This window comes from Prunus avium, chromosome 5 (assembly GCF_965620075.1).
Source record: "Prunus avium chromosome 5, drPruAviu1.hap1.1, whole genome shotgun sequence".
In the NCBI taxonomy this organism is placed as follows: domain Eukaryota; kingdom Viridiplantae; phylum Streptophyta; class Magnoliopsida; order Rosales; family Rosaceae; genus Prunus; species Prunus avium.
Window position 1 is genome coordinate 24821023 of NC_142288.1, and position 21586 is coordinate 24842608.

The 21586-nt window shown below is 36.4% G+C and overlaps 3 protein-coding genes and 1 pseudogene across 6 annotated transcripts; 2 read left to right on the forward strand and 2 right to left on the reverse strand.

Moving 5' to 3' along the window:
• Positions 1-486: 486 nt before the first annotated feature.
• On the reverse strand, positions 487-1619 carry LOC110757323 (CASP-like protein 1F2). The gene is made up of 3 exons (XM_021958909.2): positions 1187-1619; positions 949-1072; positions 487-819 (listed from the first exon to the last, which is right to left on the reverse strand). Exons 1-3 carry the CDS (start codon positions 1384-1386, stop codon positions 598-600), a joined length of 546 nt encoding a protein of 181 aa, XP_021814601.1. The 5' UTR covers positions 1387-1619; the 3' UTR covers positions 487-597.
• Positions 1620-4614: 2995 nt separating this feature from the next.
• LOC110757167 (uncharacterized) lies at positions 4615-10923 on the reverse strand. 3 transcript variants are annotated; one of them, XR_002526758.2, is made up of 7 exons: positions 10506-10922; positions 7944-9600; positions 7593-7844; positions 7037-7117; positions 5664-6074; positions 5436-5577; positions 4615-4835 (listed from the first exon to the last, which is right to left on the reverse strand). XR_002526758.2 is itself a non-coding variant. In XM_021958731.2 (6 exons), the coding sequence occupies exons 2-6, from the start codon at positions 9222-9224 to the stop codon at positions 4779-4781; spliced, it is 2310 nt and encodes a 769-aa protein (XP_021814423.2). In that variant the 5' UTR covers positions 9225-9600; positions 10506-10922; the 3' UTR covers positions 4615-4778. The 3 variants fall into 3 exon arrangements, 2 of the variants coding, with proteins under 2 accessions (XP_021814423.2, XP_088109591.1); XM_021958731.2 differs by having other exon boundaries at positions 5436-6074; XM_088253465.1 differs by lacking the exon at positions 4615-4835 and having other exon boundaries at positions 4853-6074; positions 10506-10923.
• A 2112-nt stretch (positions 10924-13035) lies between these two features.
• On the forward strand, positions 13036-14139 carry LOC110757469 (early light-induced protein 1, chloroplastic-like; annotated as a pseudogene). The gene is made up of 3 exons (XR_015836003.1): positions 13036-13336; positions 13465-13554; positions 13673-14139. The product of XR_015836003.1 is annotated as an early light-induced protein 1, chloroplastic-like (transcript).
• Positions 14140-16692: 2553 nt separating this feature from the next.
• Positions 16693-19037, forward strand: UBC27 (ubiquitin-conjugating enzyme 27). Its single transcript, XM_021958675.2, has 5 exons — positions 16693-16992; positions 17441-17489; positions 18005-18164; positions 18382-18471; positions 18676-19037. The coding sequence occupies exons 1-5, from the start codon at positions 16812-16814 to the stop codon at positions 18781-18783; spliced, it is 588 nt and encodes a 195-aa protein (XP_021814367.1). The 5' UTR covers positions 16693-16811; the 3' UTR covers positions 18784-19037.
• Positions 19038-21586: the final 2549 nt, after the last annotated feature.

Here is a 21586-nt window from a genome sequence, read left to right on the forward strand (position 1 = left end):
TTGATGCCCCATTTTCAAATTCTTTTTTCTTCTAATCTAATGGAATCTTTGGAGAAAATAAGGTTCGTGAAAGCTGTGTTCTCTTTACAGGAAAAACATATTGCAAGATTCCCAACTTGTAACACAAAAGCAGAAGCTCTGTTTTTAGATTTGGTTTCAAAATGGAGGATTAAACAGGGTACCCTTATTTTTTTATCTGTTTATTTTTTCGTCGTTTGAGTCGTTGCTTGTATAAAATGAGGTTTGGGTTGTGGCTTGTAAATATATGCTAAAGCCCATATGCATCCCATGTGCATCTATGCAATCAAATAGTGGGCTCATCTCATATATGGGCCTCTTGCCACCAGAAGAGGGCTCAACATGAGGATTTCTTGTTTTTATTTTTGTTTTTGTTTTCGGCTTTTGTTTTTGGTTTTGGTTTTTTGTTTTTTGTTTTTGTTTTTGTTTTGTGTGGTGTGTGGTGTGTGGAAGCAAACTCATTGCAAGTTTTACAAAGATCTACGTCATTTCATCACAAGTCAACTTCTACAACACAGTGAAAATAAAACTTCTTCTTCTTCTACAACAACAACAGCAAGAAGAACAGAACTAGAAGATCTAAACCAGAATCTGTCTGGACTTGGTGGACGAGCTGATGGTAAGCATGAGCAAGAAAATGACAGACAAGTAAGAGAGAACCACAGAATTGGTCCCTCTTTTACAGAATTTTCCAAAGTGATCACAGATTGGAGCCCAACCCGAGTGGCTGTTCCCATACTGTCCCACGTACCCTATAGCAGTCGCAGCAGAGCATCCAGCAAGCAACAAGCACAGCATCAACTGTCAACAATATTAAAAAGAAAAGATCATTCATAATGTCTAACAAATAATTGGACACATAAAAAAAAATCAGAATCTGGATGGAGAGATTCCAACTTAAGACCTCTTTAATAACCGAGCTTAGCTTACCAAATCGTGGAGGAACAAGATGAAGTAGTTGGCAGGATTTGAGCCTTTGCGATGGAAAAGGAAAACAAGGAACAAGGACAGCAAAGAAAAGGCACTTACAACAGCATTTGCATAAGCAAAGAACCTGCAAGATATGTAAAAGGAAAATTAACTAAACAAAATGACTGAAAATCTTTTTTATTTTGCTATGGGAAAAAACAAAATAAAAACTGGTGTTGTCTTTGATTGATCTTCTTACGTGAAGGCAGGGGAATAGTTATATCTAGCATCAAATTCTATGCCGACAATCTGAGCGGTCTGCTTGTTTGTGACCGTCACCCAAGTTGCAGCCAATGTAGCAGTCATTGTGAAAGTTCTCATGAAAATCTGGGTTCCAAGAAAAACATTTTGGGTTTTCTGAGGTGGGTTCTGCTGAATCTTGGCTTCAATGCTGGCCATGGTGAAAATTCTTGGGGGTTTTCAGAGGTGGGTTTCTGATTCTGAAGAAGAACAATTGCAGAAAACCAGAGGAAAAACCAGAGAAGTGATGATAAGAGCTGAAGAAAAGGGTAACAGATATAGAGAAGTGTGTGGAGTTAAAGACTTAAGAGGAGCATTTATAGAAGAAAAAGAAATGGCGAGGAATCTCTAGAGAGTGCAGAGAGAGTGATGGTGTTGGTGTGACTTGTCAACTCAACCGCAAAATAAGGTATGGGGTTTCAATTTCTTAATCCATTACAACATCTCATTGCTAAATTTTTGTTTTTTGGGTTCACTTGTGGATAACGTTGGTGACGAATTACATGGTTAAAACTCACGGTGATGATTTTCTTCAAAACAGGCTTCAAATTTTCACTGGAGGTCTCAGTTAATATTTATTTAACTCATTTGATTTGAATGGTTCCGAGTGCTTGCTTGTCTGTCAGGTAACTCTTTTCTCTGTCTGTTTAGTCAAATTTGCTTTACACTTGCATAAATTCTTGTGGCATTATTCACATAATTTGGAACTGCTCACATCAGAAAATTACAGCCATCTGTCTACTTTGTTGCTGTCATCCAAATGGTTACTGTTTCTTTTTAACTTAGTGCTGAGCTAAAAACCAAATGAGTGAAACAGAAAATCGGGATCCCATTAAATGCCCAAGTCAAGATTGAATTGGGTTAGTTTCTTTTTCAATCTTTTTTTTCCCCAAGTTCAAAAGTTTACACCTTTTGTTCAACCATGCATGGCATTGGCATTTACTGTGAGCCCATAACATTTCCATCAATTTAGTCTCCCCATTCAGCACAAAGCTACAAACCCTTTACTGGAAAGCCATGGTTTCTGCTTGCAAAAATTCAGTGGTGCCATAGATTTGGATAGCCAAAACTTGCAAAACTTTTTCTTTAAATTGGTGGAGCTCGTGCAAGTCTGATCTAACTTTCCAATCTTCCAGATAAAGGATAACTTTCAGAATGGGGTTTTCTCAAAAGCTGCAATCCATACAAGCAAAAAGATGTCGACACGACACGTCTGGCACCAAGGAGGCCATCATACGACCCCTTAACCATATTGACTGCCATTGTTTTGAAGTTACAAGCCTCAAGCTTGTGGTGGCCCCTCTTTTCCATTATGTCTGTATAAGGCTGGAAGGGGATTGTAACTCAATTGATTGAAAATATTCAGTCCTGCACTCAAGATTTTAAGTTCGATTCTCCTTGCACAATATGACTTGTATCTATATAAGGCTGTGTTTGGCATGCTGCATATGGAGACTGGAGCAACTCGAAATGTATTATGTCCAGTAATAAATTGCTTCAAATATTGAATAATAAATATGGAAAATCCAATCCGCCCCACGCATGATATTAATATCAGTTAAGATTTCTAGAACAGGATGTCATTCTTCATTGGACGCAACAAACATGGCGTGGGTTTACAAGTTCACATCCTTTTCAAGCAATCTTCTCTTTTCCCCCCTTGTTGTTAGAGGTTACAGAGGAGTGTTGAAACGCTAACCGGTTATATCGTTTTTGTAAGCATTTCAGACACATTTATTTCAAAATCTGGTATCTATTAACACTATTGGTTATATATAGATGAGTATTCAAGCCGGTGACACTGTTTTTTTTTTCTTCAAGCATTACAGACGCATAAATCTGGTATCAATTAACACCTAAGTTTCCCTAAGCATTATTGGTATTCATATGTACCAATATGACAGGAAGTAAAAGATTGATTTGATATTAGACCATACAGCTTGCCACGCAATATCCAGTGTGTGTATGAAGAATCCAACATATATAGATTGTGTAGGCACTAGGCAGGTAGCTAGCTGTGCTGGCTAGGCTTTTTTATCGATGCGAAATCTTCATTTCCAAGCAAACCAAAGTTAATGTCCAATTAATACTTGTATTTTAATTTTTTTTAAATTATAAATACAAACAATAATCTAAACTACAAGGGGATGAGGTTTCTCACATAAAAGTGTCATAAGAGTTCGAACTTGAGACCACTAATATGCAAATAAAGGTCATTTTCTACTAAGCTAAACTCCGTTGATGTATTTTAATTCTTATAGGTAATTAACTTTACTCAATGTTTTTGAAAGAATATGTTACCCTTCTAAAATGATAAAGAACAACACATTTGTAGCACTTTTTTATTTTACTATATTTTAATTATTATTTATTATTTCTAATAACCCTATTGAATGCTTAATTTCTCATAGCTGGACGACTTCTTGTTGTAGACAAAGAACAAGACCCCTTCTTTATAACTTTCATCGAAATGGAAGTGGCAGAACCAATTTACCATCTGGTAATAGATATAGCATATATGCATCTGGTGGCATAGAACCAAGCGGATTTCACTTAAGTGCACGCATGCAATTTTTAACACAAATGGAATACAAAACCAAATTTACAGTTTCCTAAACCATGGCTGGTACCAACAACTATCAGCTTAATCGAAATCCTATGTATATGATGAGCTGCCTAGAATGGCTCTGCATAGAAGCAACTACCATCTTTGGTAGAAGCTGCTCTCAGTTTTAAGTTAATCTCAATACCAAATGGTAGGTGTAGAAATCAAATTATAGTATGGTGTGCTTGTAAATTAGATATACATTACTGACTCATTCTTTGACATCTTAAGCTTTGGACATATTAGAAACTCTTTTTTTGGCTAAAGGTCATGAGTTCGTTTCTCATTCTCCCCACTTCTTTTTTAATGACCCCTTTAACATGGACAAGAAACAGAGTTTGGCGGTTGGATGGAGCCTTGGAGAGGAGACGAGACGAGAGGGGAGGGGGAGTATGACGTGTCAAACTCATTTGGATTGAAATTCACTTTTTATTCTTCTTCTAAAATTTACTACATTTCAGGGAAGAATGTGCTTGCCATTGCGTCACAAGTACTTGCAAGGGCTGAATTAGATGACGTATGGCTTGGAAGTAGCACCACAACCTTGAAAGAAACCGTTTGGGGTGGCCGTGTTCAAGTCCCAAACGAAAACACCAAGTTTTGGTCTTATCAAGGAGAAGCACTTGCATGTCATTAGGAGCACTGCTATTAGGTTGGGGATGGCAAAACAGTGCTATCCCGTGATATACAAGTTTTTCTTCTTAAGGGAGCAAGGATTTCTAAATAGCTGAATTAAAATGCCAAGGCTATCATCAAATCCATCAAAGTGTTCAAATATGAAATAAGTACAAGTACGAAAAGTATATATTAATCGACTAGTTATTGATAAACATGGTTATTTACAGAATGAATGGGGAATTGCCCCAAATATGAGGGAATTGAATGTACAACTATTTACAGAGGCTACAGATAATGCTATCTATTAAGCAGATAAGTCCTATGCCTTCTAGTTGCTGATATCAAAGTATTTCGGATCTGAAGGAAAATGATATTCCACATGTAACTGCAAAATGAAAAAGGACAGGCATAGTTGGATTACAATACAGAGCTCAAAACTATTTGATGCCTAGAAACAAACGGAAGAACTTAGATTCTACAGATATATGTCTGAAGCACAAGAACTGATAATCCGAATTCCAAATTTCATAAACCAAGGAAATGTTTTGCAGCATAACTCAACAAGAGTGTGGATCGAGGCTATGCGTGATCCGTAGATGGGGTACCTTCAAATTCATATGACCTAAAATGATTGTTATATGCTTTTGTGGCTTTTGTTTACAGAAACAAGCTTCCTACATATTTAAGTTGAGATCGAAAGCATTTTTAGCTAGGAAGCATTTAGTACAAACTGAAGATGCTGGTTTTAAGATCTCTAGTATGTAGAAGGCATCAGATGGAAGCATCAAATTGAGCATTAGAGTAGAAAGGACGGCTTGGTTTGAACCATTGTTATGCATAGTTGCATACTATGTTGTTCCTTTTAGTTCAGCCAACAAATAAGAATCATGCAAGAACACTATATGCAAACCGACATGGGAAAACATCTATAATGCAAATCAATAGGCACATTAATTGTCCGTATAAGCTGTTTTGTATAATATACCTTTCCCTCATCCGAATCTGTCTGCCGTTGAGGGAACACGACCCTCAAATCATTATACAAGTAGAAGCGCCGCTCCCCTTCAATGTCGAAACTGTTTGTCGCTTGTCCAGATAAGGCATCTAACTTGCATCTCTGGACAGACCTAGAACATTTCTTAGGAAAAAGGCATAAGAAGCGAAGGTGAAGAGCATAACGCAGAACGCCAGCACCAGTAGTATTCTTGCTAACCTTTGAAGGGATACACACAGACTTGCTTTCACTAATATGGCATCTATTCAGTTTATTCAGTGTGATGCTGTCCTTCTCGCTGATCTTTTCACATACACAACCATTGGATTCACCGGGATAACAGGCCGTCATGCATTCTCCCTCTCTATGGTATTGATTGAGTACATCATTGGTGTAGGCAGAGCCTCCAGTTCCCAATACTGTTATACACTGGTTTGACGATCTAATTGTATGGGCATTATTAAGCCCATTTGAATCTGCATCATTGGCATTAAGCTGCAGAGAATTTGCAGCATCTAGGATTGAAGATGGCTTGGCATCATTTTCTTTACCAGGATCTGTATGTTTTCCGTTCCCAGCCTTACAGGTTGGTTCAGAAGAGGCTAGAGTGATCTTTTGGCGCAAAAATGTCTGTATTTGATAGGTGAATGTGCAAGGAAAATGACCATAAATAAGAATCTCAATTAAAGCAAAACCTCAAAAGCAAACATATCCATCTAAAATTCTACAGAAGACAAAGATTGAGCTAGAAGAAAGTCCTCGTCCCTGCTCCATGAAAAATTACGCATAAGCAAGCAGCATGAATTTTTCAATTTCTACACTAACATGTTCAGCCACAAAACATGCATCTTGAGCCGTTTCAAATTAGCTCATATGAAGGGTAAATTTAGATGGTTGCTACACCTTCAATAGCTCACCTCAAAACGATCTTAATTTTCAACAAATGATGACTGATTTTTGTTATCAGCTTATCTTACCATTAATGTAAACATAGGGGCTACGCTAGTTAAGGCATCCTGTGTTTGGATATTCCAGGTAAGGATCACACTCAGGTTGGGCTCCTATTAGACGGTCTGAGCATAGGTTGACGTCAAAAGGCCTAGCAGCAGCAGTCAACTCGAACCCATTCAAACCCTTTTGCTACCTAAAATTCTTATTTCATTCACGCTCTTGCATCTTTGTGTTTTTCCTTCTTTTCCTACCTATGTATGTTTCCGCACATTCTATTACCTTCAAATGTATATTTGCACATAGGTATGTGGCAGCACTGACATCTGAATAACTCAATGAAGTCAAGAAGTGTCAAAAGACAAGTTCCTAAGTTTTCGACTATAATGCTTTCAAAATTCATGGAGGTCTTAAAGAAAATTATTTTATATCCTATAATTGGTGATACCTGTTGGAAAAACCTAGCCATATCCAATTCCATATAAAAGTGCAGATTCATTCGAGATAGGTTTGACTTCACATTCAAACCATGTGAAGATGGTCCAAACTTCTACAAAGCAGGTATCAATTACGAACAAGATTCATCATGCATAAGAATTGTGAGACCTGACATATTAATTTTTCTCTCTCTACTTCCTGTCTACCTTGGTACCCGCTGGCATGTCACTCAAATCGTAGTTACAGAAGAAGGTGTGAATAGGTGTCTTTTCTGGATTGCTGAGAACCTGCCATAAACAATTCAGTTCATGAGTGTATGACCAACCATGTCTTGGTCTGACTACCACCAGATGTTATTGAATATGTACAACTACAAGGAATTAATTGAAAAACTTTTAATCAGCATGAGCATCCATTATGCATATTCTTATCATGCATTTTGTTGAAAAACTTTTCCCTGACAGTTACTTATTGCATCATCCAAAATGATGATAGAAAGAAATTATGCTCTCTTTCCTGCCGGCTACATACAATGTCATTCTTTTCTCCCGAAATCAAATTCCATAGCTTAAACACATGAGAGTGAGACATCCTAAGCTACACAAACAACTATCAATAATCGCATATCTAGCACATCAAGAACATAAAAAACTCCTGTTGATTCAAAAAAGTTCCTGAATTCAATGCATTGCTGTGGATAGAACTGAGACCATTTGAAGTTTTCTGGTACTTGATATATATTTTGATTAATATTCTAATTACCAGTTGTATGCGGCCTTTCATAGGTATTCTCAGACGACTCTTGTCTGCTTGTGAATCATCCATACTAAAGCTCCGCTTCATCCTCAGGCTTCCATAATTGGCTGGCGTCATATTCCTAGCAAGATCTATTGATGAATAATACAGTAAATAGTTATCTCCATCTACACTGGTCACTGCAAACGGAAGTTTCTGTGATTTTGGCGAGAAATTCCCTCCAGTGACATTCAGAACAGCAAGAAAACCATCAATTCTCTGCAAACCAAGTTTCAAATAGGAACTAAGATCAATAACAGAAATTGTTACAACATGGAGCTCAATATATATCACATTACTGAAGAAATGAATCCAAACCTGATTAACCTTTGCAGATACCAATCGACCAGACAACAGGGATTCCTCAAATGATCCAACCAATGACCTTCTACCAGGCAGTCCAGTCGGGGTTCGTACTAATTTAATACCTTTAGGCTTAGATTTCAAATCCTGACTCCAGTGCTGCCCCATCCCAGTGGTAGTACTCTCAGAACCAAAAATATCAAACTTTTTCTGCAGCATATCAACATCTTGTGGTGAGTTACTTAGCAACCTAAAAGCCTCCTCTTTCCAGGACGATGAAATGGCTGAGATAGTTCCATCAAGTGATTGTTCTATGTCCTTAAGAGTTATATTGTTATCATCTAACTTTGGCGTATGATCCCTGCATAATTCTCCACATTTCACTCTTTCAGGAAACTTTGGACCAAGAGGAGATAAAGAAAGTGTAGGCAAAGCCACTTTTCTTGATGATATGTCTATAGCCCCCGATTCTGACCTTACCTTCATTGTTTCTCTAGAGTAATCAAGTCCAGATGATGATATGAACTGATTTTGAGATTGTGGCTCCTTGTTTTCAAGCAAAGGACCATCAAATACAGAAGAGGAGTTTGCATTGCAGTTGTGATCCAATGAACTCTTCCACTCTGGGGAACAAGATGCAGACCAGATCGTAGAATTAAAATAACTGGAGTTGCCAATATGAGCCTTCTTATGCTCATGTAATGTGGGAACATTAGAACTATCATTGTATCCCCAGGCGCCACTCTTGTGAACCCCATCCCCAATGTCTAGGGAATCACCATTGAAATGATCCTGGAGAAGCATTCCATTCAAAGGAGACAATAACCGCTTCCTGAGTGCTGACCCAGTGGCCTCAGTTGTGTCACCTGTGACAGTCACCGCACTTGAAGAATATTGGTTTCCATCAAAAGAATAAAGAGGAGAATCTAATTGTCTTGGTTCGAAACCAACAATCCTAGGAACAGGTGTCTGCATATTCTGCCCACATTTCTGATTTAACCAGTAGTTTTCTACCGTAGTGTTAATCTTCAACGCATGCATGTTTGATCTACCATCTTTACGTGCATTCGAAAAATCTGGTTTATTTGGAATCACCATGATGGATTTCCTTTGGGACTCTCCAAAAGAAGAGCATGTGAAATCCACCTGCATGTGATTTCCCAGGTTTCCTCCATGCATCCCACTTAAATCACAGCTGCTCATGCCGGCAAGTCTAGGTGGAGGTTGCATAAATGTGCACAGTGATGCTGCCCTTTCCTCAGCAATACTGCTAGAAGACACTTGAGGCAAGCCCATCTTCAACAAATTTCAAGATGAAGTGCTTTATTTGGACTCTACTTCTTTTATATGGTTTTTTTTTCCCTCTTTCTCAGTGCATTCATGCATAAGAATCAAATTGCATTTATCAGAGCCCTTTACTTGCCTCAGTTCCTACTGACTAAAGAACGAGTTCTAAAATTCTAATTCCAATTCCACATTTATACTATAGGCCACCAGACCATCCCTACAACAAGCATCTGCATCTCAATTAGTTCTCCCATCCAATCATAGGGAGCTGAAGAAGACATCAGGATCTCACACAGGATACGCAGGAAGCTATGCCTTCTTCAAGCCAGCTAGCTAACAAAGGGAAACAAGCAGTTCATGGTTTTCCAGAAACCAATGCAGCATCCTGGAATAATTAACTCTGTTAGGAAGTGGTCATTGACAGCCTAAAGGAAAAACTACTTATTCAAAACTTCACTTTCTTTTATCCTTTGACCTTTGGTCTTATCATTTCCAAAAATAAGCAAAATAAAATATAGTGATCCCCCCAACTTAATCTTAACTGTTACCACTGATGGAAAACAAAATACTTAAGACATAAAACAAAACTAGAATAACGTAAAACAAAAACCAATCAAATGACTGAGATTCCAAGAAGTATCTCCTTTGAAATTTTCAACAAAATATTAGCATTGGAAGAATTTCTATTTGGCCAGCTTCGATTCTTAGAGAAGAGAATTCCATAACAAAGAAGAATCTCCAAAACACAAATGTCAAAAGGCCATTATAATATTAATCTCAAGTTCTCAACCAATAAGTACTAAAACTCAGGCCTTTCTTTGACACGATTAACAGAGGGAAAGGATTCAAAGGAAGACAGGGAGCTTAATGCAGAATACAAAGCCAACAACCCTCCAGCTAAAATTTCGACATGGGTCCAATCGGTTGCTTATTCTAGAAAAACGAAGAAGATATATATACACAAAACTACTTATTTGTTTTTTGTTAAGTATATAGAACTTTCTCAAAGTTTGATTCTTCAACTGTTCAACATAAAGCGCGAGGTCAAACTAAAACCTTTGTTAAGCTGAACTCAACACAACCAACCATTTCTTTTCATTTGAACTACTAAAATTTCCCAGAAACCAAAACAATGCAGAAAAAGCAGACGACCCATGATCAAATTTCAATTCCTTTTCCTTTGGCAACCACATAGAGAGCAATATACCATTAAAAAAAAATCAACATGAATCAAAAAAGAGATCAAGTGCATGCAATCAAAGCTAAAGTTCAAGTCTTTCATTTACGCACCAGGGAATTAAGCAATAAGAGACTGGATATACGAAGCTGAAACTTTGGTTGCAGAAAACTAAGCCAGAAAAGAGAAACTAAAAACCAAATGAAAAAGCTTTTAATGGGTTATTCTTCAACAGGTTTCTTCTTCTTTCTTCTTCTTCGAATATCCTCTGTTTTCTTTGCAATTCTGGTATTTTCCATCTTTTGCCTTTTCCGTGTGCAAATGGATGTTGGGTAGTGATTGATTGAAGATTTGGTTAGCCTCCCAATTTTGAATAAAATAAAGAAAATAAAATTGTGGGTCATGAATATATATCGCTTTATCCCGAATTTTCTGACTGGTTGGCTGCGGCTTTTCTTTCTTTCTTAAAAGTTGTTGGCATGGAATTTGTTTGCAGACAGACCCCAACCCAAACCCAAAAACCAAAACCAGGGGCTCTCTGTGACTTCAAGTTGCGGCTCTCTTTTTCCTGTCATAATTAATTTTATTACATTAACATGTCCTGTCAACTTCCAACTTTGTCTTTCATATGAAATAAGAATAACACTATTTTGCTATTTTCAATTATTACCACCTGAAAATATTATCACACATAATTTATACCGTAATTAGCCAAAGATTGAAAAATAATGTTATGCACGTATGTAAGAGTTTCTCCTCATCTATGTACCAAATTTATTTTTCTTGTTTCATTATCTTTTCTACAAAAAGAAAAGATCTTTCTCGTATGACTTGGTTAAGTTCAACCTAAGAACACGTCTTGATTAAAACAAAACACAGATACGTCTTCAAATCTTATTAGGATTAACAAATTGGTATAAACATCAATAATGGTAGACAAAAGCAAAGATAATATTTATTTGGACTTGGAGGAGGCCTATGTGACTTGTACATCATCCAAAACTTCTTCTGCGCTCCAACCATGTATTTTATATTCTGATGTCTCATGTCACTTTCAATCCATTTAAAGAAATGAGAATATATTATTCAACTTTGCTCTCATTAATTTGGAATTTACCAAGAAACTCTCATAGAATTGTTATTCTGCCATAGTAAATAACCCACCAGTTTGCCACTTGTGTGGTTTTGCCTAAATTCTTTGTCACCTAAAAAGAAAAGTAAAGATTTTATCATTCTCTTCACATGCCAATGGTATTTTCAATGGTTTGTCTAGAATGTCCGCAGAAATTCGAGAGACATTTTGGTAAATTGAAGAAGATAATGTGCTATATAATTTGGTGCATTGGGGTGTGGGCTGGCAATGGGTCGTGTTCGTGTCGGGTTCGTGTCGACCCATTTATTTTCCGTGTCAATTTCGGGTCAATCCGCTATGACCCATTTAATAATCGTGCGGGTTTCGGGTCGACCCATATATTTCCCGTGCGGGTTTCGGGTTAACCTATTAACCCGCTAACGGCGCTAAGTAATAGCAAATTTAAAAAAATAAAAAATTCTAAATGTTGATAATTTAATCAAGTAATTATATTTTTTTATATATAAAATAGTTATTTCATTTTGCCTCTCTCTCTTTAAAACATTAAAACCAAAACCCTAGATACATAATTAACTCAAATTATAAGGAACAATTACTAACAAATATAAGTAACGGGTTCATAAATAATAACATGCATGTTACGAAACTCACAACTGAAAAAATTTAAATTAAAAAAAATAGAGAGAGTAGATAAAATATAAGGAAAAGAAAGAAAAAAAAGATAGAGAGAGGAGAGAAGAGATAAGGAAAAGAAAGAAAAAAATAGAGAGAGAGAGGAGAGAAGATTGAAGGAAAGAAAGAAAGAAAAAAGAGAGATGAGAGAAAACTAAAGAGAAGGAAAAGAAAGAAAAAAAAAAGGGAGAGAAGAGGAAAGGAAAAGAGAGAAAAAAAAAAGAGAGGAGAAAGAAGAAAGAAGGAGAAGAAAGAAAAAAAAAAATAGGAGAAGAGAGACGGGAAAAGAAATGAAAACACAAAAGAAAAAGAAACATTATAAATATCAAAAGGCATACCATAAAATCACAAAGTTGTATGTAGCATGGTGAATAAGACGTTTGAGAGAAATGAGGGTGGTAGGGGTTCGAAACCCCTTGTGTGTGTGTTGAAGTCTCCATTTCTCTTCATTTTTTAGCGGGTTAGCGGGTTGTACAAGGGTTGACACGACCCATTTAATAAACGGGTTAGATAGGTATTATAGCGGGTTGACCCGAAACCCACCTGTTTATTAAACGGGTCAGAACGGGTTGACCCGAAATTGACCTGTTTTTTTATCGTGCGGGTTTCGAGTCGTGTATCGGGTCGTGTCCGAAATTGCCACCCCTAGGTGTGGGTGGAAGCCACGTTTGTTTCTCATTCTCATGCAAACCAGTTAACACACTCTGTAGATGTACCCGAAAGATGCAAAAATTACTCAAACACGAGAACCCAGGTCACCCATTTTGACTGGGAAGCCGAATGAAGACGTGGTGCCAAATTTTGCACCATTCAGCGTCCACCTACTTGGATCCAAAAAGCCTCAGGCCACCACACTATTATATAAAGCCACCCCAATTCCCAACTTCCACGGTCAAAAGCACACACACAAGCCTTCAAAATCAATCTTACACCTACTTTTCGCTGCCTTCTTAATTGTGCATCAATTTATTTTGCCTACTTAATTAATTGGTCCCCTTTTTGGCACTGTTTTAAGTAACAAACACGATGGCTGAAACAGTTTGCTATGCAATCAATTTTTACAAGCTCTGTGGCTTATGGAGTTGGTAAGACAGAGTGAACCAGCTGATTGTTCCAGCTAGTTTTGCACCCATTAGTCTGCGTAGGCATGCTCAAATGAGGGTTAACTCCATGGCCAAGGTAATTACGTCTCCACTCTCGCCTTTGATTAGTCTAGCGTTACATAACTTAATACGGAGCAAACCACTTTATTGAGGCATTAGTGCATAATGATCCTCACCATGTGTTTCTTAATCCGTCATTTGCAGGATGGTCAGAATGAGCAACCAACCACTGCTACAAATGCATCAGAGAATTCACAGCCAGCTCCTTCCCCTTTACCTCCACCTTCTCCTAAGGTACCTAGCTAACTCTTTTCTTTTAAAACAAGCACAAAATTTAATATCATCTAACTTATCATCTATAGGTTGAGCTACATGTGACATATGTACTGTACATATTTCTCCTTGAGTGCAGGTCGTTATCCCAAAGTTCTCAGACGTGCTTGCATTCAGTGGGCCAGCACCAGAGAGAATCAACGGCAGGATAGCAATGGTGGGATTTGTTGCAGCTCTGGCAGTGGAACTATCCAAGGGCCAGGATGTATTTGCTCAAATATCCAACGGTGGAATCCCATTGTTCCTTGGCACCAGTTTTTGCTATCTGTGGCCTCCATTGGTTCCTCTGTTGAAAGGGGTAAGTGTTGAGTCGAAATCAAAAGGGGTGATGACCTCAGATGCTGAGCTGTGGAAATGGAAGGCTGGCCGTGTTGGGCCTTGTAGCTTTGGCCTTCACCGAGTATGTGAAGGGTGGAACCCTAGTGTAGATGTCATTGTCATTAGTGATTAATTACAGGTGTTTGCTAAGATTAAGTATTAGTTAATTATGCTTGCCCTGTAAAAATTCCATTGACATGATGTAATTACATTTTACAAATATAAATGAGAAGAAGTACACATTTACATGTATACAACTGCATTACCCAATATACTCTGTTTTTTTTGTTACTTTCTTAAGGGGGGATGTGGTTTTCATACAAGGCAAAGTGTCTAACAACAAAGGATGTAAACAAAGCAACTACGAAAGGAGAAAAACTTCCTTATAGTGGGATGTCATTATAGTGACATTTCAAGTCTATCCCGCATTGTAATGCATTTTAATTTAGGATTTAGTCTTGAAATACAATCAGAGCGTTATTCCTATTGGATATAAGCTCTTCTCTTTGAAACCAAGTTAGTTTGGAACATTTTATGTTGAGGTAAGTATTGGTGCATTTTGACCACTCATGTGACTCATAACCCCTCTATGGTGTTGCCTAGCCAATTAGTTTCTTTGGGTTTTTCACAGGACATGGAAGTTGGATGGCAAAGACTTCGCAGATTGTTGCAGTTCACTAATTTGGTCATTAGTTACACAAATTATTTAAGAGAACAAAATGGTAAAACAAATGAAATCAATGTAGTTTTCTTTATACAAGTAGTATTAGATAGCCACGAATTAGAATATGGAAATTGTGAATGCTTTTAAGTGCTTGAGTTTCTACTGTATACATTGTTTTTATCTCATTATACAATGAATTTTAAGCAAATTCAACATTTTCCATGGTATAATAACAATCCACATTATTTTCATATTTGGTAAACCCACTATTTAATTGGGACCAAAAAAAGAACCCCTATTTTATTGGTTGAAATTATTAGACTCACAATAATTATCAGAAATAATTCTTAAACAACATTGTTAGTAAAACACGGAACCCAAAAAGTATAAATAAAATATGTACGTGTTTTATTTTGCAAAATTTTGGTTCAACCACTATATAATATTTTAATATAATATACAATTTTTTTGAATATATATTATTTTTATTTAATAATATGTGAAAAATAAGTGAATTTTGTAGGTATCATTCAAATTTTTTGTAAAAAAAACTTGTGTATTAAACGTGGAAAATATGTACATATGTATATAATACGTGTATTGTATGTTTGCTTTTCAAAAAATATATATTTTATCGAGTCTTTAAGATATATATAAAAAAATAAAAATACTATTAAAAATACATAGATATATGCATAATACGAGTATTAAATGAGTAAAAATGCTAACCAGGCTTTATAATGACAATCCTTTTCTTTATTTCACTAATTAGTAAAGCATCAATCGGAGAGAGGTATATACGCATATATATGTACACACAGTGGCGGATCCACATAGGAGCAAGAGGGGTCAATTGACCCCCGCAAGCTCGGAATCCGCCATAGGAACCCAAAAACTTGACCCCTGCAAATGCCCAGAAGGTGTTTGATGAAATGCCCCAAAGAGGGAGTAGCCATAGCCAAGAGCAAGCAAGCTTGCTTGTTGCCCAGCGAGTGCGAGGAGCCCAGCGCTTCAATTTTTGTTTTTTTTATCCTGATGTCAAAACGACGTCGTTCCACTTAAGTGATTTTTTTAAAGACCTGGCCAAAACGACGTCATTTTGGCTTAGGTTTTTTTTTATTTATAAAAAATAACGCACAGTAAGGGGTTAATTTAAAAGGAGGGGATACTTATTGGAGAAGCTGCTTGCCCCCACCTTTTTAAAACATGAAGATGGAAACAAATGAAGGGATTTTGAAACACCGAACTTGGTTATAAGTTTTGGTTTTTAACTGATCCAAATTATATTTCTCTTTAGGAAAAGCCAGAGCTTCTATCTGTAAAGTAAGCCCTGCATAAGCTGAGTTTTAAATTAGTTTCCTTGTAATCTTACCAGTACTTCTCCTATATAGAAAAACGACGAAGGATAGAGCACAGCAGCAATGAAATTCATTGCCTTGTGTAGTGCATCCAAGAAAATGGGATAGTTTTTTTCCGGCCATGGAATTTGGAGTTTTTAAATTCATTGCCTTGACGAAGGATATTGATTTCCGGCCATGAAATTTGGATTTTTAAAATTTATAAATTGTTAACAAAATAGTTTTTTATATAAGAAAATAGGATAGTTTTTTTTTCATTAAGCAAGCAAGCAGACATTATTAAAATATAATAATGAAAATATTACCTCATTAAAAAACAAGTTAACATATTAAGCTTTTGATCATATATAAAAAGTTTTTGACCATATATAAAGCTTTTGATCGAATATATGGAGCAGTGCGTGAAAACCCAATAAAAGATATCGAGAGGACCAAATTAAAGTCTCCTGCTATGGAAAAATGAAGCTCTGATTTCTTTACTTTAAAAGTGAATGATGTGGTTGAATATTGTTGTTGTTTTTTTTTTGTTTTTTTTAATTTTATGTGGACAATTGTAATGTGATTTTTTCTATTAATTAAGAATTATAATATTATAGTTTCAATTTTTTTTTTTTTCTATTTTGTATAGAATTTTTTTACCTTTTAGATGTTGACCCTGCAAGGAGAATTCCTGGATCCGCCACTGTGTACACACACATAAAGGAGAGAGCTCGGTAGAGAGAGATATATATATATATATATATATATATATAAATATATAAAGGCGAGAGCTTTATTCGCTATTCTGTCATCTCCTACCTCCATTTCCAACTGGGCCTTTATCTCTCCCTGAGTTTTCTGAGATTCTCTGTAAGCAAATTCTCTGTAAGCAATTGAAGATGGTAGACTTTGCTAGGGTTCAAAAGGAGCTTCAGGAATGCAGCAGAGACGTCGAGCGCTCAGGTATCAAAGTCAGCCCCAAAAGCGACAGTAGTCTTGCCCGTTTAATTGGAACCATTCCTGGCCCAATTGGTACCCCTTACGAGGGTGGCACTTTTCAGATCGACATCGCATTGCCAGGTTCAATTCAATTTCCCTTGTCAGGAATTGTGCTGTTCTTTCTCTTTTTACTTGTATTTTTGGTGTTCTTTTACGTTTCCTTGAGAAAAGCTGAGGAAGTGAATTGGGTTATGCCAAGATTGAAACTTTTAACATTGAAAAAGTTCATTGGTGTAAATATGTTCTGGGGTCTATAGTGGGTTTGAATTGAAGCTCTTTGCAGCAGAAGAACAATTAAAAAGGAAGTTACTTTGTAGTTTTATGTGTTGTCTAGTGCTGTCAAATTTGGGGTTAAGTGGGTAAAAGGCCACCATGAGAAGACTTAGTGCTTGTTTTTTGATTGCATTACTATGCAAAAACAGTTTAGCTGGTTGTTTGTTAACATGGCTGTTAATTCTTAAAGAATGAGAAAGGAGTATGTTAAAATTCCTACTAACGTGGCCGTCAACTGTTGGATTTCTTCTTGCAGATGCATACCCTTTTGAGCCTCCCAAAATGAAGTTTACGACCAAAGTTTGGTAGGGAGAATTTATGTTCATATCTCTTCCTCTTGTGTTTTTTTCAACCCTGTTGTTCATTGACCATACAATGAGATGTATTATGGGATGTTGTCATACATAGTAGTTTCGATTATATTGCATATAAGAGTAGTTTAGCACTATTGGGATTTAGAATTTTCTTCTTTTAAGTCTTTATGTAGTCAATTGAGATTGAAGTAAATTGATAACCCATTGTATGTACCTTGTGTTGAATACAAGTATTTAGTAGTCCTTGATCATCGTGGATTGCAAGATCGGGACTTTGATTGAACTTTCTTGATTTGGCTTGGAGGTCGATAATTTGGTTCTTAGTATACCCTGTTTCCTTAACTTTAAATTGTTAGCAATAACAGTTTGTAAAATAGAGATAAAATAAACTGGTGACACTGTGTAACAATCTGGGGGGCAGATGAATTTGTGTACTTGATGAAATGATATGTATAGGGATCATTAATGTAGAATTTTCTATTGTGTATGTATGTCACCCATTGAAGGCACCCTAATATCAGCAGTCAAAGTGGAGCAATTTGTCTGGATATTTTGAAGGACCAATGGAGCCCAGCTCTCACATTGAAAACAGCACTTCTTTCTGTACAAGCATTACTTTCTGCTCCTCAACCAGATGATCCTCAAGATGCTGTGGTGGCACAACAGGTCTAAACTTGCTTTTGTCATTTATCCAGTTATTCTGCTATTGCAAAATTTGTCTTTTAATTGATGTTAAATTATGTTTTGTGAATGTGCTGTATTTGGAGAGTATCAGACTTACAACTGATTGCTGCTAGTCTTGCCTTGATGGTGGTGCCTTTATGTATTTATTTATCAAATTTTTCTCTCATTCTAAGTTAGTTCATTCATGTCTATATTGCAGTATCTTAAAGATTATCAGACCTTTGTTGGCACAGCTCGATACTGGACTGAATCTTTTGCCAAGAAATCATCTCTTGGGATTGAGGAAAAGGTCAGTTTGATCCTACCTTCTCTTTGATATGCTTGACTTTAATGTCTATGGAAAGAGTAGATACATTTTGAAACTTAAATCACCATAAAAAGAGTTAACTCTTTTGAAAGCAAATTGAGCAGTCTGGCAGATTTTTAGTTTATTTACTTATTGATAAATCTGCAAAATTGGAGATCTGGTAATATATTGAGTTTTTGTGTACAGGTACAAAAACTTGTAGAGATGGGGTTCCCTGAAGCTCAGGCAAGGACTACTTTGGAAGCTGTTGGTGGGGATGAGAACTTGGCCCTTGAAAAGCTTTGCTCCGGTTAGCAAAAAATGAAGAGCTTTCCTCTGGTTAGCACACATATGGCGGCAGCTACCAGTAGATTTACTATTTTATAAGTATATATATGCCACCCATTCCAAGAGGCTAGGAATTATACTTACATTAAGGATTAATTGGATATGAGGTTTTCTTTGTTTAGTTCAGGTTTTTTCTTCCTTAATATTTTGCAGATGTTGTTACTGTCCTTATTGACCAGTAGTGCTAAAATGTTGAACTTGGGTAAATTTTATTTTCTGCACCCCAGTGCTTCCACCAAATCCACCTCACGGCAAATGGCACAGCTAATATGTTTTTGTGTTCCGGCAAGGAAATGTGCTTCTGTTAGGTCCCAAGTTTATCAACTGTTCATTGTTCCTTCATATTAAACTAAATACAATAATAATAATAAAGGGTACAGTGCCGTTTTCCTCCCTGAACTATCACGCTAGGGGAAACGGCTGTTACAAAACCCCAAAAAGAAAGAGAAGCCTCAATGTGGGGCAACTACATTCTGGTATTGTTGAATGCCTAAATGCAATCACAAACAGAAGAGACTGAGACTGATCTTGCAGTTCATTTTATACAGTAGAGATTGATGCCATTACAAACTTCTCATCCCAAATACGAGTGCATACGCATACACATACACGTACACGTAGTAGGTATAACGACAAAACAATACAAGAGCAAGCACAAAGCAGAATCAATTTGCAAAATGAAAGCACAATTTGGAAAACTAATCAAGAGCAATGGTAAACAGCCACTCTCCTCGAAGGAGGAGGCTGGCACACGATAAAGAAGGCCATAGCAAGCACCAAAGCCAGCAGCAGCCCCAGCAAAAGCTCATCTGAATCCGTGCAGCAGAACAAGGTTCCCATTTTTTGCTCACTACTTCCCAAGTTTCTGTTTTTCCAAAACTTCAAGAAACAAAACAACAAATAAACAAGAATGCTGGCTGGCGTTTGATCACTTGACAGCTTCAGTGGGTGATATGATCTCTTTTATCCACAGAACCCCATATGCAAAACCAATGGACAGTGGACACGTTTGTTCAATAATTTTGGGCTTCTTTAACTTCGAGTGGTTTTGGTTGTCCTGCTTCTTTGTGGCTAGGACCTGTGGATTCTGCAACATTATATATACATATATAATTATATGCTTCTACTCAAATCTTCTCTCTTTTCTTTTTAATTTATTTATTATCGTTATATGAAGAATAAATCATCCATAAACCTATCAATATCTATCTTAAGATTATGGTGCCAATTGGATTAATGTTTGGAATTATCGATTATTTGTGGTGTATACACATATGTTTTTGTTATGTTCTTAAGATTATGGTACTTATGTTTTTGTTATGTTCTTAAGATTATGGTACTTCTCTTTCGTTCTCTTGTCAATGTTGAAAGATATCCTAAATTCGAATTTCTCATCCTAATTGATTCTAAACAATATCTTAATTAAAAGAAATAAAAGAAAATGGCCAATTTACGAATAACAGAATGTAAAATCCAAACAATTGGGTTTTTTTTATTATAAGAGAAGACCCCTTGTTAAGGTTTTAAAAATGTCACCGCACTAGCCCAATGAAGATATTTTTGTGCCTTACTATAAAGAGTAAAGACATACCCCGTATACGAACGATCTTATTGTAAGAAAATATTGTTATGATTTTGACTTTAAGGTGTCCAATTTGAAATGGGGATTTTTTTTTTTTTTTATGTGTTGAAATGAAAATATTTGATTTTTTTTTTCTTCTCTTGACATTGAAAATTATTTAGAATTATGAATTTTAGAACGTGGTCATTTTTAATTGTGATACTTGAACCTTTACTTATAACAAGTGGAGCCTTACAAAATTTGTTGTTGTTGTTGTTATTGTTTTTTTTTTTTGTTGTTGTTGCAAATAGAGTAGATTCATCGATATGAAGGCAGATACAAGAATACATAGGAAGAACACTGCCCCCAGAGGAGGGTTCTTGTAGACAAGAAAGTAGACATAGAACAATAAAAACAACCAGTGCAGGAACAATGAGCAAACTCCATATGTAATTAAACTCCAGCTCACTCAGAGTTGAAGATGACATGATCCCACAACACCAAGGTGTAGATCCCACCAGATTCATCAACTCCACCTCTATGGAAAAGATCTTAGAAAAGCTCCACCAAATCCTTAAATTTCAATAGCACAGACAATAAGAGAGCAAATATGGAGATCTACCAAGATCAAGCAAAATCAGCCCAAAAGGTTGAGAAACATCCCCTAAAAGCCTAGGAGGGAAGACAAAAGCTTGCCAAAAGGCAAGGGAGCAAAACCCTAACAAAAAACTAGGGGAAAAGCTCTCCACAACATTACACGGGCACCTAGGGGGAAGGGAAGCCTGGTTTATTAGCCGAAAATAAATGAATTCAGGGAAAACCCCCTGGATTCAAAAGAGTTTGCAGTAGTTTTAGGAAGGTTTTTGGGTTGAAGGAGGAAGAAGTTGCATGAAGAAGAAGAGAGAGAGTTTTTGAATATGCTACTATTTCTGTCTACATAATTTGTTGTTGTGTTGTTCTTGAGATAATTTTTAAGTCAATAATGATACCCTAAACCCTATCTTTAGATCTATATTTCAATAAAATATAAGATAAATATAAAATAGGGGGTAAGTTGCTTGATAATATTTTAAATATGAGATTTCATGATATGTCTCACTTAAGATATATGTTAATAAGCTAACGGGTCTAGCTCAATGAAAAATGACCTTAACTTGCATATCAGTGGTCTCATGTTCAAACTCCATGATTGACAGTGTGTGTGAAAAA